Here is a 24,513-nt window from a genome sequence, read left to right on the forward strand (position 1 = left end):
CTACATTATGAACTATGTATCACGCATATCACTTAGATGTGCTTTAGAAAGTCACGTAGGGGGAAATGAAGAAATCTAATATGAAAAGAGGAAAAATCAAAATACATGAAAAGAGAATCGGATTCTATTTGTACTGTATCGGAGATGAATCTTGGCCATTCCCGCCTTTCAACTCCCCTAGACTAGACTTTTGGGTCTTATAACGAACTAATTGAACCTTTCAAATATGTATAAAGTATTAATTGAACGTGAGGAGACAGAGTATGAACAAATAAAAAAGAAGAGGAAACAAAATAAAATTCTTTTCTTTTACATATCTATATCCATCCTTTACATATTTATATATGTATCCTCTTTATCTTTACTTGTGTATTTTACTCATCTATAAATAGAGTAAAAAATATATATAGTTTAGTTAAAGGGTATATTTCCAGACATCATGATGTATCGGTATTTTTCATAATCTATTTTATTAATGAATCTGTAGAATAGATACGCATACAAATTCATGATGTGCCAAGAACCAGATTTGAACTGGTGACACGAGGATTTTCAGTCCTCTGCTCTACCAACTGAGCTATCCCGGCCATTTCCGACACATTAGACTTATTTTCATACCAGATTTGAACCGGTAATACGAGGATTTTCAGTCCCCTGCTCTACTAACTGAGCTATACCGGCCATTTCCTTTCCGACACATTAGACGTATTTTCAATAGCGGATTTGAACCGGTAACAGGAAGATTTTGAGTCCTCTGCTCTACTAACTGAGCTATACCGGCCATTTCCTTTCCGACACATTAGACGTATTTATTTTCATAGCAAACCCGTGAGACGAAGATTTTGAGTCCCCTGCTCTACTAACTGAACGATACCGGCCATTTCCTACACATTATCCTTATTGTCAATAGCAGATTTGAACCGGTGACACGAAGATTTTCAGTCCCCTGCTCTACCAACTGAGCGATACCGGCCATTTCCTACACATTAGACTTTTTTATTTTAATAGATGCCTTTGGCTTATGTCAAGTGCAAATAAGAAAAAAGGTATTCCAAAGTCTTCTTTTTTAAGATCCACGAAATTTCATTTCAGGGCTTGGATAAGACTTTGGAAGTTTCAGTACAGTAGACAGTATTCAGTATTGTTAATCATTCAAATTGAGTTCAACTTTGTTAAGGTTTGATCCCGACCTCTTGTTTAACAGTGCATACGAGCTATGTTCATATTCAATCATGAGCTTTTGTTTGACTATGCATAGGAACTATGTTCATATTCGATCCCGACTTCTTCTTTGACTATGCATACGAGTTATGTTCAGATTTGATCTTGACCTCTTGTTTGACCATGCATATGAGTTATGTTCAGATTCCATCCTGACCTCTTGTTTGACAGTGCATATGAGCTATATTCAGATTCAACCCTAACTTCTTGTTTGATTGTGCATACGAGCTAGGTTCAGATTCAACCCTAACTTCTTGTTTGATTGTGCATACGAGCTATATTCAGATTCAATCCTGACCTCTTGTTTAATGATACATACGAGCTATGTTCAAATTCGATCCTAACCTCTTGTTTGATGGTGCATACGAGCTATGTTCAAGTTCTGACAAACAAAATGAAAAAAAAAAAAAAAAAAAAAAATCAGAGTTTTTTGAGTTTAACAAATTAAACAGCCAATCTCTAATGTTTCATAAATTTTTTATTTTATATTTAATAAATTGATAAATTTTAATTTATCAATCTACGGGTAATTTCAACTTTTCTTTTTCTTGGTTCGAGGATTGGGTTTTTGATTTTGTAGAAAGGTTGGAATGGAATGCGAGATGTTTGTCTGTACCTTGGGCTGCTCGTTTTCTTTGCTGCCAACTTTTTTTTTTTTTTTTTTTTTTTTTATATATTATTTTTTATATATAAATATAAAAAATAAGAATAAAAGGGTTGGTTAGAAGAGTGTATTTGAATTTTTCTTTCTATTTTAGCACAATTTTCAAGCTTCAATCTTTTTTTTATAAAAAAAACTAAGCTGGATCATTCAATCAAAGGGTCCGAGAATCAAAAACAAGGTAAACTAAGTTCAATAAGTCATTTAAGTAAGTTGATTTGTAAGAATGTTTGCTTAGTTCACCCACTTAAATAATGTGAAAATTATCTATTTATAATTAAATAAATTAGAAAGAAAGCAATAAATAAAAATATAATAAATAAGAAGAAATATCTCGATAACTCCCATATTTGTCTTATAATAAAATATAAAATATGATACGTATAAAAATATATTTCATATTATCGCCCAATATCAAATATTGGTAAAGAATGTTAATGATTTGTTAGTACTCGCATTCGTATAAGAACTCATTTATCAATATTAGACCACTAGCAATCTTTTTTTTTATTCATTAACATGTTATTGTTAAGCATAAAATATATTATTTAAAAGAAAACACAATTATAATGGTTTATTTTTTAATTTAACAAATATAAATAAAATAATCACACTATTTAATAATTTAATTTTTTTAAAAATTAACTTATTAAATATTGTGATTATTTTATATTTATTTTTTAAAAAAATTATAAATAATACTTGAAAAAAACACTTTCAAAAGGATCGAAAAAACAACATTTTTTAAAATATTTATTTATTTATTTATAACTATTTTTAATTTAACTTCGAATTTAAATGGGTTTTAAATAAATGTGAATGATTAATGTAATTTTTAAAAACATACAATAATAAAATAGTATAAATTCATAAAATATAAAATTTTAAAAAAATAAAATATTCGTTTATTTTTCATATAAATAAAAAAATAAAGCTCTCTATGATTTTTGTTTTTTATGCATTTAGTTTTTAGTTTATTTGTTTGTTAAGCTTTTATTCCGAATTGAGTGAAAAAAAATTAAAAATAAAATGGTAATACAAGAATCAGTAGTTGTAACCTATTAAATTAGGTCCACCAACTATATTACTTAATTAAAAGAGTTTCCAAAATTTACAAATTTGGTATATGTAAATATTTATTAAATATTAAATTATAAAATTTTAATGGTTCTTTAATTTATAATTTTATAATTTTGAGTTTGGAATAATCTTAAATTTTAACTAATTTTTAATTTTTAAAAATTAAAAAAAATAAATAGGTACATAATTAAATTATTTAAATAAAAACAACCCAATTTATTTATATATAAAAAAAACAAAAAAAAAAAAAAACAACCCATTTTTTCACTTGTAAATATATAAGAGTGTCTCGAAATCTAAGCAATTAAACCTATATTTCTATAACGTTAATGTTTTAATTCAAACACTATCGATTTAGCTCATAGGATTATGCTATACGTCTAGGAACAAAAACACGTCACTATCAACTTCTACCACTCATCCCTTGTCTACTTTCGAGTAGATCCTCGACTCTTGTTCATCTCTAGCCGCTAATCAAGTTTCTTCTCTATTGAATTAATTCTAAACGGATTAATTTTAGAATATATCATTAATTAAATTAATAGTTAAAAAAATTTTGCTCAATATAGCAACACACATTAAAAAAAATCTTATTGTTTTTAAATATTATGTATTTATTAGTTAATGAATTAATAAATATTATGTTCATTTATTTACATGCACGTTATTTTTCTATCTATTATCTATTTATTTTCCATATTAATTATAATTATGTTTAAAACTATTTTTTGGGACTTAAATAGGCTTTCTAGAACATTTAACTATTTTTATAATATTTTTAAGCTTTCAAAATTTTTAATAATATCGTTAATTTTTTTTAAATCTAATTTTAAATTAAAAGTTTATAGTACTTTATTTATAAAATATCAATCAATAATTTAATTAGTACCATTCAATTTTTCTCAAAAAAAAATTAGCTGTCGAAGAATATTAATGGTAAAAAATTATATTTTTTTTTTATTTTTTCTAAAAATTTAAAAATATGAATGTTATTTTTTAAAAATTTATAGATATATTTTGAAATATGAAGCTCTCAACGTCATTTTTTTTTAAAAGAAGAGTATTAATGAAGTTTTTAAAGCTTAAAAATATTTTTTAAATATTTTCAAAAATTGGCAATTTTTTTTTTTTTTAAATTTACCGTATTTTCAAATAAAATATTAGAGGCCTTTTTATTTAAAATTAAGTAATATTTTTTATCTTTTATTTAAAAGTGGTAGGATGTTTTTTTTAAAAATTTTATTTTTAAGTTTAAGGAATCATAAAGCATTTGAAAATTTAAAATTAAATTTTAAATAAGTAAATTTGAATTATTATCCAAATTTTAACTTTGGTCAAATAATTTGAGTCAATTTATAATTTGTACTACCACAATATATATATATATATATATATATATATATATATATTTGCATTCCAACTTTAGCCCCGACCACGGGCGTTTAATGGGGAACTCCAAATACACGTAATTGCAGCATTCATTTATTAATAGAACAAAATAACAAGAAAATAATAATAATGATAATAATAATTGCAAATTTTCATTAAATTTTCGGACAAATTGTGACGTGGTCCCCATCCTAATAAAATTACAGTCAAGTCCATATCTCACATTAAAAGAGGTAGGGTAAAATTGTCAGTTCGTAAAAAATAGCAACAATACACGTGGCAGCTTATGGTTCTTGCAATTGCTGGCTGGGTCAGGTCAGGTGAACCGGGTATCGACGCCAGGCAATGAAGATGCCGGGAAGATTCCACGACGTCTCCCTCACGTGCCAAACTTGACATTGAGTGCGCGTGGTGCACACGTCATTAGATAGTGGTTTGACTTCACACGTGCCATTCGTACGTGTCTTTGTGCTTTCTTATTTCCACGCACGTTTTTTTTTATTTATTAATAATGTCACACAAATATGATCAATATATGAAATCATAAATTTAATTATCTGATAATTTTTCTTCTTTATTTGTGAGATTTTAAAAGAATAATAATTTTTATTTGGATGATTTTGAGTTAGCTGATATCCACTGCGTCGTCCACCGGCCACCGGCCACCGGCCACCAACACGAAGGTTTGGTCAATTAAATGGAGTCAGGGGCAATATAGTAATTGCATGGAGTCAGGGTCAATATAATGAGCCTAGTTCGGTCATGGTGCGGACAAAACCTTAGAAATAATAAAAAGAAAATACAAATAATAATAATGGACAATTTTGGTCTGTCGTAATAATTTTTTATTTTTTTACAAAGATTAATAGTAAAATGTAAAAGTTTTTAAGATAAAATGTAAAATCTTTCAACAAAATTAACATTAATATATTATAAAAATAATATTCCAACTAAAAGAGAACGAAGAAATTTGAGAAAAAGAAAATGAAAATTAGTGGACGCGAAAAGAATAATTGAATAAGGTTGAGAGTTTTGTGAGATCCGGAGAACCAATCTCCCCCTTTCTCTTCTGTCAGGGTTCTCTTTCGACCCTTATCGGTTCAATTTCTCACTTTCTCGCGCCGGAGGTAAAGAGGGAGAGAGAGAGTTCGGAGAGGGTAGCTGAGGTGAAACGAAGGGCGGAGATTGCGAGTTCGAAGTGAGATTGAGGTTTTGCATGTGATGGCGGAGAGCCTTTCAATCGGCATTGTCGGTTCCATCTGATTCAAAACCCTTGAATTCAGCCGTTTCAGTCTCTATCTATCACGTACGTCTGTATTGGTTTTGGTTCTGTTTTTCTTCGTCGTTTTGGTGGTTTCTGTTCAACGTTTGGTCCGGGGTTATCCGTGTGGCTCGTCGTTGCTGCCACATATCGGCGTATTATTGTTGTTACGCGGCCAGTGAGAGGAGGCAGAAGCGATCGATATATTGAGTTGATTTTGTTCTTGGTTTTCTCTTTGGCGATTGCCTTGGTAGGATATAAATGTTTTGGTAGTGAGGCTTCTTGCTTGACATGGTTGCGAAAATAGTTTAATTGATTTCGGGCGGTGCTATTCGGCGCGCTCCTTGTGCTGTGCGTTGAAAACGGTTGTTCTTCGAGGGTGCCCATGCTACTGGCCTCATTTTCATGCCGCCTGAACCTTTACCCTGGGATCGGAAGGACTTCTTCAAGGAGAGGAAACACGAGAGGTCAGAGTTCCTCGGACCTGTGCCTAGATGGAGAGATTCATCCAGTCACGGATCCCGTGAGTTTAGTAGGTGGGGATCAGGTGATTTTCGCAGACCGCCAGGTGAGCTACAGAGTCGTTGGTTTCCTTTCTGATTTTTCTTTCGTCTCTCAGGTTTCAATGATTCGAGATATCGACATCTCTTCCCCTGTCGGGCTCTTTATGGAGACTCGTAGTTCCAATCATATATTTTTCTTATTTTGCTTAATTGAAACCCAAGAGAAGGCTTCATTTGGATCCTATCTTCCTCATAGATCTAATCGACGAAGGCTTTATCATCTAACTATTATGATTTATAAACTCTTTATCACGTAATAGTCAGTATTGATGGTTAGATCCGAGGTTTATCTCCTGTATTAGTCCCGACTAGGAATCTAAGTTTGGCTGTAGAAATTTCCCGGATAATCTTGTTTTAACCTTTTTCCCTATTTTTGGTTCTCTGCTCGTACTGATTGTGTTTTCTTTTGCATTTTCTTTTTCTGTTTTGAAATATTTCTGAAGGTCATGGTAGGCAGGGTGGTTGGCATGTGTTCTCTGACGAATATGGTCATGGATATGGGCCTTCTATGTCATTCAATAACAAGATGCTGGAAAATGTTAGTAGCCGGCCGTCTGTTTCACATGGCGATGGGAAGTACCCTAGGAATGCAAGGGAAAGCAGATCTTTTAGTCAAAGAGATTGGAAAGGTCATTCCTGGACAACAAGTAATGGATCTACGAACAGTGGTGGTAGGCTGCAGCATGATCTGAATTATGATCAGAGGTCAGTTAATGATATGCTGATATATCCCTCTCATTCTCATTCTGACTTTGTGAACTCCAGAGATAAGGTAAAAGGCCAGCATGATAAGGTCGATGATGTCAATGGATTAGGCACAAACCAGAGACGTGATCAAGAGTACTCAGTGAGTTCCTCAGGGTGGAAGCCTCTTAAATGGACACGTTCTGGTGCCTTGTCTTCTCGCACTTCAACATCGGGCCATTCCAGTAGCACAAGGATTGCTGGTGCTTTAGATTCTAATGAGGCGAAATCAGAGACCGTGTTGAAAAATGCACTGCAAAATTTGTCTCCTTCAGCTGATTCTGCTGAGTGTGCTATGTCTTCTCTGCCATATGATGAAGCAACTGTCAGGAAGAAGCCACGGCTAGGATGGGGTGAGGGACTTGCCAAGTATGAGAAAAAGAAGGTTGAAGTTCCTGATGCTACTGCCTTTACAAATGTTCATGCAGAATCTACCCATTCTCTGAATTCTAGCTTGATTGAAAAAGGCCCTAGATGTTCAGGATTTTCTGATCGTACCTCACCTGCACCCCATTCTTTTGTCATTAGTGGTTCCTCTCCAGGTACACCGAGCTCTTTTGTATGTTTGTTACTGTGTGGCAGTTTTTCACTTCATACGGTGCTTATCAAGTGATAATATGTCAATGTTTCCCATTCAACTGGTTGCTGTAGAAGAAGAAATTGATGAGTGTTTGTGTATTTATATAGAATATAAAATAGTCTCAATCGGAGTTTGGCCTAGCTAGAAAAAAATGCTTTTAATATTTCCAATGTCATAAGAAGTTACAGATTTTAGGGGTAAAAACGGAAATTGTTAACTACATATTATAGTTTAATAAACTCAGCGTCTTATTGTAGCAGACTATATTGTGTGAAAGAAATCATGAATGCGTGTATTTAACTTCCAAATACCAGAACTTGAAAAAAGAATTACGAAGATTAAAAGCATTGGTGGGTCAGGGTGGGTGACGCCTGGGGGGAGATGAGAAAAGCATTCATATCACCGGTAGGATCAAGGGAGGAGGAGGAGAGATGTTTCACAAAGAAGTTCTCATTTTGTGAAGACATGAGAATAATGCCTAGGAAGGGTTTTGTTAGGTTTGAAGACGAAAATACCATTGTGGCGGTGATGGGAATAAATGAGTAAGAAGATGCTAACAAAACTATGAGGGGCAGATTAACCAAAGAGTAAACAGAATTAGGCATGTGTTGAAGATAGATAAAAATTAGGAGTTGAATTTGATAGTAGACAAGACCACAAGAAAATTAACAATAATTTGATGGTTGATAACTCCTCATGATTGCTGTATGGGTGGTTACATTTATTTATAAGAAGGGGCGGATTAACAAGAGAGAGAGAGTAAAAATAGACATGTCTTAAGGGTAAGATTAGGCATATCAGAAGTAGGAGTATTCTTGGAGATATATATATCTTTAGAGAGTGATAAAGAAAGATACAATTACTTGGTCCGAAGAGCAGATCAAAAGAAAGGTCAACAATGATTTGATGATTGAAAATTCCTTTGAATGATTGTGGTACGAGCGTTTCCTTTGTTGAACATTTTGAATAGCTTTCTTTTCCACAACTCTGTGCTCTAGTTAGGAAGAATAAAGAAAACTAGAGTGATACTTGTCTGGACCAATTTTTCCTTTACTTCAAATCTCTGATTTTCATTACAACAGTATACATCTCACATTAGTGACTATCTCAGAATTGTCTTTATGTTGCCAAGGTATCTTAGAGAGAAGGATTTCATTCAGAGGAATTTTGTGCTTTTAAATATTGCCATGTGTCATGATCACTCCAGATTGTTGTCTTTCTTACTATCAAGTGAAATGTGTTGCATTTTAGTAAATCCAACTTCTACATCTGTGTTTAATTGTGTAGGTGGGGATGAAAAATCCTCTGGAAAGGCATCAATCGATAATGATGTCAGTGACTTGCATGGTTCACCCGGTTCTGGTTTTCAGAATCAGTACGAGGGAACATCCTCTGTAGAGAAGTTGAATGATTTTTCAATAGCTAAGTTGTGTGCCCCACTCATTCCACTGCTGCAATCTAGTGATTCGATTTCAGAGGATTCCAGTTTTATGAGTTCCACTGCCTTGAGTAAGTTGCTTTTATACAAAAAGGAAATTTCTAAAGTGTTGGAGACGACCGAGTCTGAAATTGATTTACTTGAAAATGAGTTGAAGGGGTTGATATCTGATAGTAAGGGTTACTTTTCTTTCCCCTTAGCATCCCGTTCTTTTCTGGAGGGAGATAAATATTTTGAGGAGAAAAATGATGTCACTAATACGGTTGCTACCATGCCAGTTGTTACTTCCGCAAATACTATTTCAAAACCGATGGAACATTCTACAAGTGACTTGGAAGAAGTTCCTGCTGATGCCAAGGGAATGGATAGGTCTGGGAGGTTGGATGTGAAGGAATCTGTCATCACGAAAGAGTATCTAACAATTTCTGGTTGCAGCGTCAAAGACAATGTTGTGGCCTCTGTTGACAATAATATGATAATAAAGAGTGAAGGTGTCACATTAGAGCCCATTTCTAGTGATATATATGAATTTGCTGATGAGAAGGGAGATAGTGTGTTGGATTTAATTCTGGCATCCAATAAAGAGTCTGCCTGTAAGGCTTCTGAAGCTTTAACCAGGCCGTTGCCTGCCGATGAACATAAGCTTGATATTTGGAGTACAAATGCCTTCTCACAGAATCAATGTTTGGTGAAAGAGAGATTTGCAAAGAGGAAGCGGTTATTAAAATTTAAGGAGAGGGTAATTACACTTAAATATAGAGCCTACCAGTCCTTGTGGAAGGAGAGTTTTCATGTGCCTCCTGTAAGGAAGTTACGTGCAAAATCTCAGAAAAAATATCAGTTGAGTTTGTGGACAAATTACAGTGGTTATCAGAAGAACCGATCTTCCATCCGATTCCGTATGCCTTCCCCTGGTAAGGAGACATCTAATCTATATCCTTATGTTCAAAGATATTTTAAACAGGTTTTTGCTCTAACGACTTTATTTATCTTATCCACGTTAATGACTTAATTTATCCGAAATTTTGCATCTGTTTTCCATTTTGTTCATTTGGTACTCCACCTTTTCTCAGTAATGGTATCAGTTTGCAAGTCAGAGATTTAACTAGTATCGTAATACATTTACTTCATATCTGTCTGTTAATTCTGGCGTCTGTGAACCCCAGTTGAAGTGCTTGGTTGAAATCTTTTCCCCCGGAATGATCTTAGTGTTGACTATCCGCATCATTTCTAGTTTTGGAATGCTGTACTTGATATACTCACTTTAGTTTATTTTCTGAGGTTCTCTGAAAAGGCATTGCGATGTTAAATAAGTTGACTACACGTCCTTTTTTGTATGGGATACGGCTGCTTATTTGGAAGGGGAGAGGAAAGTTTGTACGTGGGTCTACATAATATGATGGTTTTATTATACTTTATTCGTCTTTAACCGTCCTGTTTCTAGAAATATCATGTCTTTCATCTCAAGTCTTGTTGTTGGTGACTAACTCTTTGCTCATTTTCGAAATAATTAGGTCATGTGGAATGAATGCATAATTTGTTGATTTTGAATAATTGAACTGGTAAACGCAGTAGTAGTACGAGGGAAGAAGGGTCTTTTGGCATATAATCATTGCACTTAGTATGTCGAGTATGGCGATCCTGAATTAAGAGATAGCGCACTTCAAATTTTATTGTCTTTATTAATAGAACTACTGATGGTGTATGTGTATGATAGAAGATGATTGATCAAATCGGTCTTCTAATTTATGAGATCTTAATGCTTCTTCTGACGGTATATTTCTTTCCTAAAATCTTTGGTGTTCAAAGTTGATAGAGTTCTCTATGAGCTTTGTTATCTTTTTTCAATTTTTCGTTGTTTTGAATAATGGTTTGTTGATTTTGCCCCCTTCCATTTATATCATTACTTTGCCTTCATGTAAATTTTTTTCCTCTTTAAATCAGGAGGCGTACATCTTTGGAGAATCTCCTAACGTGATACAATTGATATTATCATTTTGAATTTTAAAACTGGCCTTGCAGCAGGAAATCTGAACCACCCAGTCTCTAACGCGGAGATTCTTAAGCACATGAGCATGCAGCTTTCTAGTCCCCAGATTAAGCAGTACCGGACAACGTTGAAGATGCCCGCTTTAATTTTGGACCAGAAGGATAAGATGGCCTCGAGGTTCATCTCTAATAATGGATTAGTTGAGAACCCGTGCGCTGTTGAGAAGGAACGGGCGATGATTAACCCGTGGTCCTCAGAAGAGAAAGATGTTTTCATGGAGAAGTTGGACTGTTTCGGAAAAGATTTCGGGAAAATTGCATCCTTTCTTGATCATAAGACAACAGCAGACTGTATTGAGTTCTATTACAAAAACCACAAATCCGATTGCTTTGAGAAAACAAAGAAGCTGGAGTTTGGGAAGAAAGTGAAGTCCACCAGTAACTATTTGATGACAACAGGAAAGAAATGGAATTCAGAAGCAAATGCTGCTTCTCTTGACATGTTGGGTGCTGCGATGGTCCGTGCTCATAAGTATTCTAGCAGCAGGCCTGGTGGAAGAACAGCGTATTGCACAACTCAATTCGACGATGATCTTTCAGAAAGGCCCAAGAGTTTTCATGGTTTTGGAAATGAAAGAGAAAAGGTGGCTGCTGATGTTTTAGCTGGAATATGTGGTTCCCTGTCTTCAGAAGCCCTGGGTTCATGTGTAACAAGTAATTTTGACCGAGGAGATGGTTCTCAGGATTTGAAGTGCAAAATGGGTGGTGCTACAACCATATTAAGACGACGTATTACAAACAATGTTCCACAGTGTGTTGATGATGAGATTTTTTCAGATGAGAGTTGTGGAGAAATGGATCCTTCTTATTGGACAGATGGGGAGAAGTCCCATTTCATAGAAGCAGTGTCTGTTTATGGGAAGAATTTTTCCATGATCTCTACCCATGTAGGATCAAAATCCACGGACCAGTGCAAGGTCTTCTTTAGCAAAGCACGAAAGTGCCTTGGGTTGGATGTGTTATGTTCTGCGAAGAAAATGCCAGAAGATGGAAACAGCCATGGCGCTAGCGCTAACGGAGGTGATTGTGAAGCAGGGGTAGATACCAAAGATGCCTTTCCTTGCAAATGGGTTAGCTCTCAGATGGTTGATGACTTGCCGAAGTCTGTGACGAGTATAAGTGGTGGCGAAACAGAGTCCAAGAATCTGCAGTCTATCCATCAGGAAGTCAAAGAGAGTAATCCATCCTCAAAGACTTGTAGTAATGCTGCTGTGGATGCTATGGGGTCTGATGATGCATGTAATAGGAAGGATGGCTTTCTTTCGGGTTTTGATGATGACTGTCAGTCTGTGAATTCTACCCATAATAAGAACGGTTTGGTACTCGAGCAGCGACACGCACTCGTATCTGCTGAAACTGCAAAAGAACAAGGCATTTCTGCTTTGGTTGCAGCATTAGTTGGGAATGATTCAAATGCTGAAACCAAGGGGAGGGTAAGTGATAAAGCCCACTCCCACACAGCAGATAACTCTTCAATGCCCTTAAATACTCATGTGATCTCATTGTCTAAGGAGGAACAAGGGTGTCATCATGTCAGAGTGCATTCACGTAGTTTGTCTGATTCTGAACAATCATCTAGAAATGGTGACTTAAAATTATTCGGTCAGATTCTTACACATTCCTCGTCTGTCCCGAGTTCAAAATCTGGATCCAGTGAGAATGGAAACAGGACCGAGCTTCACCATAAGTTGAAGTGCAGATTGAAAGTAAATAGCCATGGAAATCTGATCACTGCCAAGTTTGATCGTAAAAATTCTTCTGGCCAAGAGGAGGATGCTCCCTCGAGAAGTTACGGGTTTTGGGATGGGAGTCGAATGCGAACCGGGTTTTCATCACTACCAGATCCCACTACTCTACTGTCCAGATATCCTACATTTGATCATTGCTCCAAAACCGTCTCTCTGATTGAGCAGCAGCCTATTTGCAACGGACAGAAATCAAATAGCAATCAGATGTCTGAGGTAAATAGTAGTAAGGTGGGAATTATTGTAGGAAAGAATTGTAATGATGACGATGATGATGATGCATCAGATACTAAATTGCATTGCAATAAGGCTGCTGAGGGGGGTGGTGGCTCATAGAAAAGAGAATTAGCTGGTAGTAGATATGTTCAGAGAGCCTTGTCAACAGAGGCCCTCAGCAGCAAATTGTTTCTTTTGCTGCACCATGTACCATAGTTTCGTTGATGTCAATTAATGATAGCAGAATTTGACGGTTCTTATTGCCGTCTGTTGTGGGCAAAAAGAGGGTAAGTATTGCTTCAGAATATTATATTCCTCAGTTTCTTACATAAATCCCACTGCAAGTTAACACTTTTATGGATCGCCCCTGTTCAAGCCAAGGGAGCCGTCAACAACGCCAATAATGTTGACATCCTTTTTTTACTCCCAAGTTGAATTTGATCAGAACAGCCATTGATTATCCCTGGAGACAAATCAGGTTAGCAGTTCTGATAAGGGCTCTATGGATATATCTTTAAAATTATTTCTAAAACCTTTTAAATAAATCTTTTGAAAGTACTTAATTCTTATCGAGTTTTCATTAATTCCCACATGAAAAGTTTTCTCCCTGAACATTACTTTTTGACATCCACCATGCAATGATTTATTCATCCCACTCTATTTCCGGCATCTTCAGACTCCCCATGTGTCCGGAGGATAGGGGGAAGCGGGGCAACGATCTTGACAACCTTAAGCAACAGAGGAGACCCTCTTAGTTCTAGTTATACACGAAATAAGTTAAAAGACAGATAAAAGAACGCACTAGGTGCGCACGAAATGACATAATTCAGTACCCATAGCCATTGTTCTATACGAAAATTAAATGCATGAAAATAACTTTTGCATCTCTTTTTCAAAAGCTTACCTCACTGGTTTTTGGGTGATGAAGGACCAACTGATGTGCGTGCAAGTAGTAGCCACAATCTCCAGGCACAGGTTTCGTAGGCCTTTGGTAACCTCTGGAAAAATATACATGGTTTCGTTGGAAAAAGTAGGAATAAAAGGATGGGGACGTTAAACTTTTCAACAGGGAACACTTGCTAATACCTATCCTACAGAACAAATGCGTAATGCGTGAAAATTCCATGCATGCCATTCCAAACATTTCACACCAAAATAAGTCGACCTTTCAAAGTTTTCATCCGGTAATTAATTTAACATCTTCCCATCAATTTACGATACCAAACATATTGTCTGCTTTTCATAGTTCACCCTAGACAAAAGAGAAAAAAACAATGATCCTTGCTACAAGCTTTATGCGGGCCAGAACAAGGAGAATGAAAAATTTTATTAATTGAAACAGCAATTTCATACCCGTCTTCTGCAAAACTCTGATCTACCAACTCAGAATGAAGGCAGTTTGGTTGCCCGCCAGCAACATAGAGCGGATCACCTACCAGGAAAGCAGAAACGGAAATGAGAAGTCACAAAGATGCAAGTCAACTAACGGTTGTTGGACGTAAAAGTTAGTCTATAAAACCAGCACCCAAAGCATTTAAAAGCTGAAAAATTACATAATTTTTATAAACAGGCTTACCTAATAAAGGATGTCCTATTGAAGAAAGGTGGATGCGGATTTGGTGGGGTCGTCCAGACTGAATTTCTACCTGTAATATATATGACGTAATTTAAGGTCTTCGAACTGTGGTGCATCACACGATTCATCCTCCTTTTCAGAAAAAATTCACTACTGGACCAGCTGCAAACTCTCTTTATATGGCTTCCAAAAATAATTAATGACATCTCAATCAATGCTAGCTAATGTATGAAAACAAAGTCGAGCATTGAGACCTTGGCAGTAGATCCCATCACAAGCAGAACATGCGAATGTCGAAGTATAAAAGTTTGTTCGTTGTGCCTGCTATGATTGCCACTAAAATTATCCTTCAATGCCCACACATCTTCCCCACACTCTTATGTTCGTTAGTCTTTCTAGATTGTCATCTAACAATATATATATGTGATGGTCAGAAAAATATGGTCCATGCTTTAAATATATACATGATGGAGAATTGACAGTGCATGTCATATAGGTGCGTTTTAGGTTGCGTTCGAGTGAGGGAGGGTTGGAGTGAATCATAAGTCAAATGGGAAGCCTAACAAAGGAGTTCTGGTAGTGATAATTGATGATCAGGAAAAGAATCAAAGATATTCATTTATATTAAAAAGATCCCATTAGAAAAGAAATATAAGTACATAAGAAAACATAAAAGTCAAAGATGAGATACCTGGACCAAAGTGTGTTTGCCTTGTTCGTCTCTCTCAAGAACATTGACTTTACTGTAAGCTGGTTTCCCTGCTCAAGTTATTAATTCAAAAAAGCAAATATGATTGTGTTGAAACGAGTAAATACTGAAGAAACGGTCAGACACAATGGAAATAAACATAAATAGTAGAATAATCGTGATGGCCATCTAAAATTTATCAAGAATTCCACACATTGTGCCACTCCTCTTTCTTAGCCAAAAACTTTGAGATAGGGGCTTTCCCTATCTTGTATATTTTAAGCTATCAATATCGTCTTCTCAAGAAAACACGGAATTTGTTGAATAAGCAGATAAGATGCAACCAAAAACCTGAGGAAGTAGCAACATACAGGCCCTGAGCAACCCCTGGATATCGCATCCTTCCAATTGGCTGGTCAATGCTAACCTATAAAAACAACACTTTTAATCATATATATGAAGTTCACGAGAAAGAAAACCTTTTTGACAGGAAACAAAACTAGCTTCAGTGCACAGTGATGTAACAACCACTTATTGGACCAAACCCTCAATTATTCTGCACCCGAACTTGGAGCTTAAAATTTTCAACTACGTGAAGAGATTTTCATCCTCACTTATATGAAATTTCAGAACAAATGACCCTTGCTAATAGACCGTCCAACAAATATCATCTAACATTGTAGAATTACTATTACTAGCTCAGCAAATGGCACTGTTAGAACAGTAAAGAAATTTCAAGGATGAAATGAAAAGATTTAACCACGTGAAGTTATCCAAGAAATATCATAATATAATATACCTCGTCATCATGAATTATTCCAGCCACAAGTGCACGGTATATTTTTGAAATTTTCCTCTTTGTACCTTCCTCCATAGTGTTGTTTCTGAGTTGGGGCTCAAAAGTTAATAATATGGTTGGAATCAATCACTGATATAAGACAAAATGTCCTTAAAGAATGAACTATCTAAATTTACAACTAACTTGATTTAACTGATTTTAGCCAAGAAAAGTAAGAAAGAAGAAGACATTATATGTTTAGATGCTCTAGAATGTTTGCATCATTTTGGCTCATATTGATTTCTATTTTGCTAGAGAAAAGCTAAAATCTAGTAACTTGTGTTCTAAAATTAGGATCATTATTTATTCATTTTTATTTTTCTTTACTACAAAAAAAAGGACGAGAACAGGATACTAACATTAATGAAACTCACACAGGTGGGGGAGCTTAGTTATTTGTTTACCAGACAGATTTCACATTTATCTATCTTTCTAGGTTTGCAAGACAAGTGGTCCCAAATCATTATTTAGGTATCCAAATCCAGAACCTTCTTCACCCTGGTCGGTGCATGTGCATCTAACATATGATCGAGAAGAATGTTCATGTTTTTTTTCTTTGCTTTTTTGAGTTGAACTGTGGAGATGAGGAGATTAGAACCTTTGACCTCTTGGTCGAGGTATCCGGTTGAGCTATAATCATATTAGCAGAAGAATCTTCCTATTATACTATAAAATAAAGTAGAAGTGGCATAGCAACAAAGAAAAAATTTCCACAAATTTCCACTACGGTAAAAATTAATTTTACCATCAAGAAGATGATGAACTAGGAAAGCCACTTAGAAATGGTAGGAGACGTAAACTCATCAGCCTATAGAAACTACTAACGAACTCATCATTCTCTGAATATATATATAATATACAGAAGCAAGACAAGAAATGTACGTTGCTTAACCTGCTTCTCCCAACGCAGGATGTTCCATCAGCAAAATATGCAGCAAACTGTGTTCTAGCGAGCCTCGTTTTTGCACATAATAATATACCTGGGGTACAAAGATGAGTAAATAGAATTAAGCAGAGGGACTAGTGAAGCATTTAAAGACAAAATTGAAATACATTTCCTACATAGTTGATTAGTGTATCACGAAAAGGAAGAAAAATAATGCTTGTACCAAAAAGTTGACAATAGTTCAGTGCCAAAGTGATATGAACCAAGAGACATCAATCATACAATATGCTTCAATAAAGATGTGAAGAAAATATTGTTGAAATTATCAAAAGATATTTCAATTCATGCACATCGAAGAATAATGAAGTTTCATGTTTTGAATTTCGGGTGGATTACAATTTAGAGTAATTTAGAATTATTGTATTTCATTAATGTATTTTAAAACTTTTAATTTACTTTAAGTTACAATTACATAATGGTTAATTAAGGCCATTAAGTATATGTTACAATGCTTGAAATGCCTTTAGTAGTTTCATTTTGAGGTATATAGTAAAAGAAGCATTTGTGCTTTTCTTTAGCCAATGGCTAAGTTTCTTTGCAATTCTATGTAGTTTAGATTGCATGTAGAATCATTCAAGCTCAACATAATCAATCTTGCTTGTGGAGTGATTCGAATCTTAAGTAAGCATTCTTGCGTTGAGATATTTTGATATGAACCACGACCAAGGAATTTCCATACCTCAAGGTCCAATTACAAGGACGAGAGCTAAGAAGTTACAACAAACCTTATACAGTTATATTCAAGCTATGGTGAGCTCATCAAAGGAAATTCTAGAAGACGCTGGAGACCTCCCTTATATGTTATGCAAAGTTGAACTTCAAGAAAGAGATGAATTAAATGCACTTTAAGTTGCATTTAATGAACTCCGCTGAATTTATGAAACTAGTCCAAGGATGAGTCAATAAGCACATTTTATTAATTGCATTAATTATAGTTTAACTATTTGTTTGTCATATTTAAGCTAGTTTTAAAAATAGGAGTTAAGGTTATATTGTAACCCACATAGGTTACTATATTCCACCATTAACTAGCCATTTTTCATTTACTAGCCCATTTAATTTGGGAGTTATATATCACATAGGTTAAGGTTGTAAGGGCTATATAAGGCCTTCTTTTCTTTGATTAGACATCAGATTTTGGAATTAAGAATAGAATTTCTATTTTAGCTTTGTTGAGAGCTAAACTTTCTTTGCAAATTCTTGTGTTTAGAACTTGCATGTAAAGTCATTCAAGTGGTATTGATCAAACCTCTTGTGGAGTGATTTGAATCACGAGTTTAGAAACGAGTTTTCTTTACTCTTGATCTTGATCATCAAGGTAATCCGTTCCATACTTTCCCTTGGGTTGATTTTCCATATCATATTTGATCAACAAGAATCATTCAAGCTAGACGTGATCGATCTTCCTTGTGGAGTGATTTGAATCTCAAACAATGTTCTTGCCTTGAGATATTCGATCAACAAGGTAATCCGAATCTTACTCCCCTTGTAGTGGTTCCTTATCTTATCACAAAGGTAAATGGTATCTTGTAAAAGGAAATCGCAGGATTAGTGTATTGAGTTTGGGCGCACATATTTATGAAACGGAGTAGAAAAGCAGTGACATTTGTTGGCATTAATTTTGGCAATATGAACTCCCACGGAAGAAATACAGAAACAACTTCAAGGCTTCACAACATTGGTAAATGAACTGATGATGTTTCTATCCTCTAATTAGGGTGCTAGATAAATTCCTACTGCTGACATCTAGAGTTGAAAGAAGCACCCTAAATCTCATGACTAATTTCAAATCTTCAACATTCCACTGCAGTCTCAATAATTGTTGCATTTCATCACAAATCACTACTGCCTTGTGCATATAATGGTATATTGAGATTTTAACAATTTTCATTCGATATTGGCTTATAGGCAAACAAGTAATCAGATATCCAACAAAGATAATACATAACAATAAAGCATCTGCATATAAATGGAAATCTCGTTCGCCATCGGGGTTTATGTAATCTAACCTGAAGTCCCCCTTCCTAGGCGATGAACAGGAACAGGGTGCAACTCTTCTGAGACGGAGGAACTCTGCTTGCTTGACCACCATTGAAGCTGCGTCAAAACCGTCCGTTGCTGGAAGACACCGCCAGGTAATACTTGCAAGCCAGACGGTTTATTTAATGCAATCTGAAGAATAGTTGGTAGTTTCAACTTCATCAAAACTGGAAGCAAACAATAACACAGATTACAAGAAAAAAAGAATGAACCAGCTAAAATGCATTTACCATTTCATCGTCTTCATATAGAACCTCGAGTAAACAAGGGGTATCCGGTTCTTTCCACGGAAATCGACGATAGACTACTTCAGAACCAATCCTACAGATTTGTAATATATGAAAACACCTAATTCTGTGATACAAACTTATGAACATACCATTAAATCTGGAGTAAAGGAACCAGGGTGAAGAACCTGAGAATTGTTTCGGGATCTGTGATAACCTGACCATCGATCGTTATCTACACTTACCAGATTGATTTTGTTTCAAAATATTTTTATTAGAAAAATTCAATGAAATACACACGCATACAAGTTCCAAAAAATGTCCATCAATGCAACCTCACAATTGCTTTCATTACCTAAATTAAAGACCACCGTACCTGTTCGTTCTGAATTCGCTGCAACCAGCTGCAAAGTAATCGATGTAAAATAAGTTTCATTAATAATTAGCAATAACCTCAAAAATATCAAACTCGAGATAGTCCGATAATCTAGGCAGACTTTGAGTAGGCCTACCCTTCCAGTGGAGCCGAACTCTTATATTTGCGAGAATAGAAATCGATCAAAGACATCCCTGGACATATTATCACGCAAAGAGGAAGAAATCACGAAACGCGAAATGGAAATTTCTTCTGCGTAAAGCGGAAGTTGAACAGAAAGAAAGAGAACCGGAGTCGGAGGGTTTAACGACATCGTTGTAGAACAATCCGTCGTTGAGATCGGGCCATGGAATTCCGATAACTTGAAAGGATCTTCCAAGCATTATAGCGATTGATCTTGAATGTAAAAATCAAGAACCGAATTTACACAACAATGATAATTGAAATGCAGAATCAAGGGCGGGAACTGGAAGTAGCGTTGTCTTGAGGAGGAGAGTAAGAGGGAAAAAAAATCTTTCAACAATCTCTCGACTCGGTCAAATCGGTAAAAATGGTTATATTTATATACCCCCCCCCCCCCCCCCNAAAAAAAAAAAATCATTTCCTTTTCTTTTGTACCTAAATTCTTAATTTAACTCCCATGTTTTGAATTTAATTTCAATTCAAAATTTATAATTTAAGAATTTCAATCCAAATTTGATTAAATTTATAAATAGTATTTTGCCCACTTTAATAAAATTCACCTATTTTAAAATATTGGAATTAAACTGATGTGAGGATATATGATTAAAAAAAAATATTTGAACGACGAATATTTTTTTCATATAATTTAAAAATTCTGTGCTTTGGGCATTTTGATAATTTTCTCCCAAACTTAACAAAAAAAAAAAAAAAAAAAAAATCTTAAATTCGGTGTTTATACTAGCTGAATTATGCCGATTGCAACTCACAAAGAAATCCCACCAACCAGCTTCTTTATGTTTTACTTAACTTGCACACATGTCGCATTTCTTGATTCGTGTTTCAAGATGAGTTGAATGGAGAGCCCATAAAGCGACATCAGGAGCACGCATATGCCAAAGCACACTAGAAGGCGCATGCTATCAGCTACGATCGAGATGATAACGTCTTCACAGGCATAACAAAGGCCTTGACTTTGGCTACTGTCTCAATCCGCATCGTTCTATGTCGATTGGCGATTACAAATAGCAGCAATCTCCACTTGGAAAGGGTTCAAGAAAAACCCTCCTCCATGGCTTTTAGCAGAGCAAAATTGAACACAACATTCCCACCAAGACTTGATTCACAGAGAAAGAGAGAGAGAGAGAGACGTTTTATTTCATCATTTGATATTTTGAATAGTCAAAATGATAGCCAAACAAATGAACAAACTGGTATATAATTGAAGAATTACACTCATTAGGATACAGTGCAGAAAACTCACAATAAATGGTGAAGAAGAGATCAGCAGGGCACGTTGGTTGGTGAAGGTGGCCCTGCTACTTGAAGACTGGTGGCTGGACTCCAGCTCTCTATGTCGCCACAATGGCCATTCTTCATGGTAACCACTGACAAAAGGGTGGATTCGGCTAGAGAATCTTGGAGGGTTAGTTTTTTTGAAGCCACTGCCTTGACTCGGAGTCGCTCTGCCCTCGAGCCGATGACCTGTCCTAAAACTGATGCTGCAATTGTAAATGCCATGGCTGACTTGGGCATTAAGATAGATTTCCTCAGCATAGCTATAAATGGAACAGCTGCATGAACGGCAGCAAACCAAGAGGGTGAGAATTTTTCTGTGTGTTCTCTCCATATTCCTAATGGTACATTTGCAGCCATGCCGAGTAGACTGATTGCGAGTACTTTTGCTGGCAACGGTTGGGGGCGGAGATTCTTTGTGAATGCAGTCTTTGCTAAAGCTGCTCTTGCTGCAACTACTGCTGGTGGGCATCTAAATTTCATGCCTGGTGGGGGCTGAAGAGCTTTTGCAACAAGCGGTATGACATTGCTAACAGCACGGTATGACTTTGCAATTGGGCAGTTCCCCATTTGTAGCCACTCATTACCCACTGCTTCATGCTGTGAATTTCTACCCTGAAAATGAACATAATGATAATTTATGAGGACAGATTGCATTCATCCTAGATTTTCTCCAATTCAGATAAAGATTGTTAGCATATATGAATTTCATCATTCTTCACCTAGCAGAAAAAGTACTCAATGGTAATAACCCATCATAGATGATTAACAATGGATCACCTGCGAAGAAGACTCTTTCTTGGATGACTCAAATTTCTTCTTCTGATTTTTCCACTTCTCTGAAAATGAATCAAAGCTGAAGGGCCCTCCAGGTCCGAAGGATGAGAGGCTAATAGTGGCTGCCTTTGCAGATAAAGGATTGAACTGTGATGGGGCTGGTTTGAGTTCTACACACTCTGGATGCATAGATCTTCCAGAGAGTGGAACCACTCCATCTTGACCATGAAAAAGCCTAAATGCCATATCAAAGTTGGGAGCATCTTCAAAAATTGGCCCTTTAGCTCCACGTACCTATAAGGGGAGTAGAAGCAGCTATTAAATTAATTATAAATTAGAAAAACGTAACAGCCTATATTGAAGATTGTAAGGTAAGAACTAACTATAACACTTGAACTCTAGAGCTTATTGGTAATAGTAAACAATGCAATAAGAGGATAGTTAACAGAGGAACGTAACAAAGCAACAAAGTGAACTTTCTTCTATGTGGTATCAAGATGTACAGATAACTTTGACATGTATTTCATTCCTACTACGTTGAAATATAATGTTAGTGAAATACTGATACATATCCGAGTTTCTGTGTTTTCCATAGTTGATACATTGATCAATGCTGTAATTTATAAAACAAACGGGTAGATTTATATTTTCGTTTGATATCTTTGATGAAATCATGAAACAAGTATATTCAAATATAAATTCAGAGAAAGAAGATACTTACAGGCACTGGGAATGCCACGGACGAGGAAAATGAGAAATCTGTCGGTTCATTAATATTCCTTAAGAATGGACATCTTTGAATATCCTGATTAAAAGTTGAGTCCTCCGCAAAGCCTCCAGGGAAATTATCCATTTATACCTTGAATAACTTAACCTACAAAAAAATGGAATGGTCCTCATAAGGTTTTTGTGGTAGAATCTGACATATATAAAAGAAGAGTACACAAAGAAACAACATCCATAGCATGAAGGTTTTTCTTTACAACTCAGCCATAAAAGCCCCAAAACCCACACGACTGCTTAAAGCCAATTTTCACCCAGAAAAAATCAACGAAAGAATTTCCTATATCATCTGGAAGTCCAAATTACTATAATCACTCCAACAATCAGGAGAAGTCATGCAGGTACTTGTAAACAAGGATTTGTAAGTAATTAAAGAAACGACAAACATAATCGAAGTCAAATTTACAAAACAAGAAGAGAAAAAATCCGGTTGCTAATTATGTCAACTTTCGCAACTTGATCAAACTGATGAGAAAATGATCATCCAACTAAGGCTATTAGTAAAACAATTCCGAAATAATCAACTCAGAACTGAATCCTTAGCTAACGGATCACATAATACAAAACTAAAACACACAATCCAGAACAATCCGAACGTATTGAGTTCGTAAAAGCGCATGTACGTCGAGCAAGTCAGATCGCACAAAAACTCGTTAAAACTTCAACAGAAAACGAGAAAACGAAAGTATAAACGCAGCGCAAAGTCGGATCGGAAACAGCAGAAGCAATTGAAAAGAAAGAAAACAAATCAAATCAAATCAAATAAAAAGAATGCAGAATCATACCTGGAGATCTGAGAGAAGAGAAGCGGAGATGCTCGGAGAAGGAATTATGGAGAGGAGGGTAGGTGAAGGCAAAGACTAGAGTAAAAAAAGGAGATGCTTTGTTGTTTGATTTTATTTTATTTTTCTTTTCCAGATGAAACGACACCGTGCAACACACACGCCTTTGTTGGAGTTGTCGATAGTTGAAGGGAAATACTGTAATTTAACGGTGAAATTTCTGGAAGGGGCCGTACGGCGGGCGACCTAATCCTGGTCAACGCTTTGGTTTTCTCTTCCTGCCAAAATGGACTTGGGGGTTGGCTGATTGTGGGCCCACGCGCCACGCGCTTCACGTTCTTTTACTCTGATTTTCATTTATTAATTATTTACACCTTTTCCTTTTTCATTTATTAATTATTAATTATTAATTATTTTCACACCTTAGCCCCTTCATTTTTAATTAATTAATTATTTTCGCCTTAGCCCCTTCCTTTTTCATTTATTAATTATTTTTTACTTTCCTATTATTTCTGAACTTTAAAAAATAATAATAAGTTTATGACATCCTTCAATTTTAAAAAATGGGAATTTTTAATTATTTTTTTTATAATTTAAATTTGATGTTGAATGAAACTCTAAGATAAATAAAATTTTAAATTTAAAAGAGCGGTAAATGCATACACGAATAAACACAAAACCCTAAGATAAAAAAAAAAAAAAATTGAAGAAACAACAGAAATCACACAATGCAATAAGAAGAGAGCCATAAATCCAAACCAAAAAGACCAAAGCAAGACGTCATTATATACCTCAGTAGAGGAAGAATCATTATCGTCATTCGATTGCAGAGGGTTCCCCTTTAAATACTCATTTTTCCGTCTAGCACTATTCAAATAACATAGAAGCACATTTCATATCTAACATAGTTCTACCATAGATGTCTACTATGACTACACCTTTGAAGCTCACAACTTCTTTGTTTAACAACTAAGAATTTTATTAACATGGTTAAGTTAAAAGCATGACTCTTGATACCACGTTATAATATTTCTACTACCAAAATACATACAACCCA

At 35.3% G+C, this 24,513-nt stretch overlaps 3 protein-coding genes and 1 non-coding gene across 9 annotated transcripts; 1 reads left to right on the forward strand and 3 right to left on the reverse strand.

The window, feature by feature from the left end:
* Window positions 1-514: 514 nt before the first annotated feature.
* Window positions 515-587, reverse strand: TRNAF-GAA. The gene has a single exon. It is a non-coding gene; the product is annotated as a tRNA-Phe (tRNA).
* Window positions 588-5,377: 4,790 nt separating this feature from the next.
* On the forward strand, window positions 5,378-13,280 carry LOC111489867. Of its 3 annotated transcripts, XM_023138297.1 has the most exons (5): window positions 5,378-6,180; window positions 6,619-6,880; window positions 6,941-7,461; window positions 8,787-9,851; window positions 10,960-13,280. In XM_023138297.1, exons 1-5 carry the CDS (start codon window positions 6,018-6,020, stop codon window positions 13,065-13,067), a joined length of 4,119 nt encoding a protein of 1,372 aa, XP_022994065.1. In that variant the 5' UTR covers window positions 5,378-6,017; the 3' UTR covers window positions 13,068-13,280. The 3 variants fall into 3 exon arrangements, with proteins under 3 accessions (XP_022994065.1, XP_022994063.1, XP_022994064.1); XM_023138295.1 differs by having other exon boundaries at window positions 6,619-7,461; XM_023138296.1 differs by having other exon boundaries at window positions 6,619-7,461; window positions 10,963-13,280.
* On the reverse strand, window positions 13,221-20,172 carry LOC111489868 (RNA pseudouridine synthase 5). Of its 4 annotated transcripts, none has more exons than XR_002719453.1 (15): window positions 19,928-20,172; window positions 19,775-19,832; window positions 19,639-19,666; window positions 19,451-19,497; window positions 19,266-19,356; window positions 19,005-19,167; window positions 16,942-17,029; window positions 16,011-16,095; window positions 15,563-15,638; window positions 15,215-15,282; window positions 14,524-14,593; window positions 14,301-14,379; window positions 13,852-13,945; window positions 13,539-13,675; window positions 13,221-13,410 (listed from the first exon to the last, which is right to left on the reverse strand). XR_002719453.1 is itself a non-coding variant. In XM_023138298.1 (14 exons), exons 1-14 carry the CDS (start codon window positions 20,019-20,021, stop codon window positions 13,595-13,597), a joined length of 1,122 nt encoding a protein of 373 aa, XP_022994066.1. In that variant the 5' UTR covers window positions 20,022-20,172; the 3' UTR covers window positions 13,458-13,594. The 4 variants fall into 4 exon arrangements, 1 of the variants encoding a protein (XP_022994066.1); XR_002719452.1 differs by having other exon boundaries at window positions 13,507-13,675; XM_023138298.1 differs by lacking the exon at window positions 13,221-13,410 and having other exon boundaries at window positions 13,458-13,675.
* A 780-nt stretch (window positions 20,173-20,952) lies between these two features.
* LOC111489465 lies at window positions 20,953-23,575 on the reverse strand. Its single transcript, XM_023137694.1, has 4 exons — window positions 23,460-23,575; window positions 22,613-22,765; window positions 21,895-22,185; window positions 20,953-21,729 (listed from the first exon to the last, which is right to left on the reverse strand). The coding sequence occupies exons 2-4, from the start codon at window positions 22,742-22,744 to the stop codon at window positions 21,103-21,105; spliced, it is 1,050 nt and encodes a 349-aa protein (XP_022993462.1). The 5' UTR covers window positions 22,745-22,765; window positions 23,460-23,575; the 3' UTR covers window positions 20,953-21,102.
* Between the last annotated feature and the right edge of the window lie 938 nt (window positions 23,576-24,513).

The sequence above is a fragment of the Cucurbita maxima genome, unplaced genomic scaffold, assembly GCF_002738345.1.
Source record: "Cucurbita maxima cultivar Rimu unplaced genomic scaffold, Cmax_1.0 Cma_Scf00014, whole genome shotgun sequence".
Taxonomy (NCBI): domain Eukaryota; kingdom Viridiplantae; phylum Streptophyta; class Magnoliopsida; order Cucurbitales; family Cucurbitaceae; genus Cucurbita; species Cucurbita maxima.

Bases quoted from the DNA above. Each gene is read 5' to 3' on its own strand.
- LOC111489867 (XM_023138295.1), top strand. From the start codon at position 6,018: ATGCCGCCTGAACCTTTACCCTGGGATCGGAAGGACTTCTTCAAGGAG. The intron at 6,181-6,618 runs GTGAGCTACAGA...ATATTTCTGAAG, and splicing joins TGATTTTCGCAGACCGCCAG to GTCATGGTAGGCAGGGTGGT. The intron at 9,852-10,959 runs GTAAGGAGACAT...CTGGCCTTGCAG, and splicing joins ATTCCGTATGCCTTCCCCTG to CAGGAAATCTGAACCACCCA.
- LOC111489868 (XM_023138298.1), bottom strand. From the start codon at position 20,021: ATGCTTGGAAGATCCTTTCAAGTTATCGGAATTCCATGGCCCGATCTC. The intron at 14,594-15,214 runs GTATCTCATCTT...TATATATTACAG, and splicing joins GCAAACACACTTTGGTCCAG to GTAGAAATTCAGTCTGGACG. The intron at 13,676-13,851 runs GTAAGCTTTTGA...CTGTTGCTTAAG, and splicing joins ATCACCCAAAAACCAGTGAG to GTTGTCAAGATCGTTGCCCC.
- LOC111489465 (XM_023137694.1), bottom strand. From the start codon at position 22,744: ATGGATAATTTCCCTGGAGGCTTTGCGGAGGACTCAACTTTTAATCAG. The intron at 22,186-22,612 runs GTAAGTATCTTC...CTCCCCTTATAG, and splicing joins CCGTGGCATTCCCAGTGCCT to GTACGTGGAGCTAAAGGGCC. The intron at 21,730-21,894 runs GTGATCCATTGT...GTTCATTTTCAG, and splicing joins AGAAAGAGTCTTCTTCGCAG to GGTAGAAATTCACAGCATGA.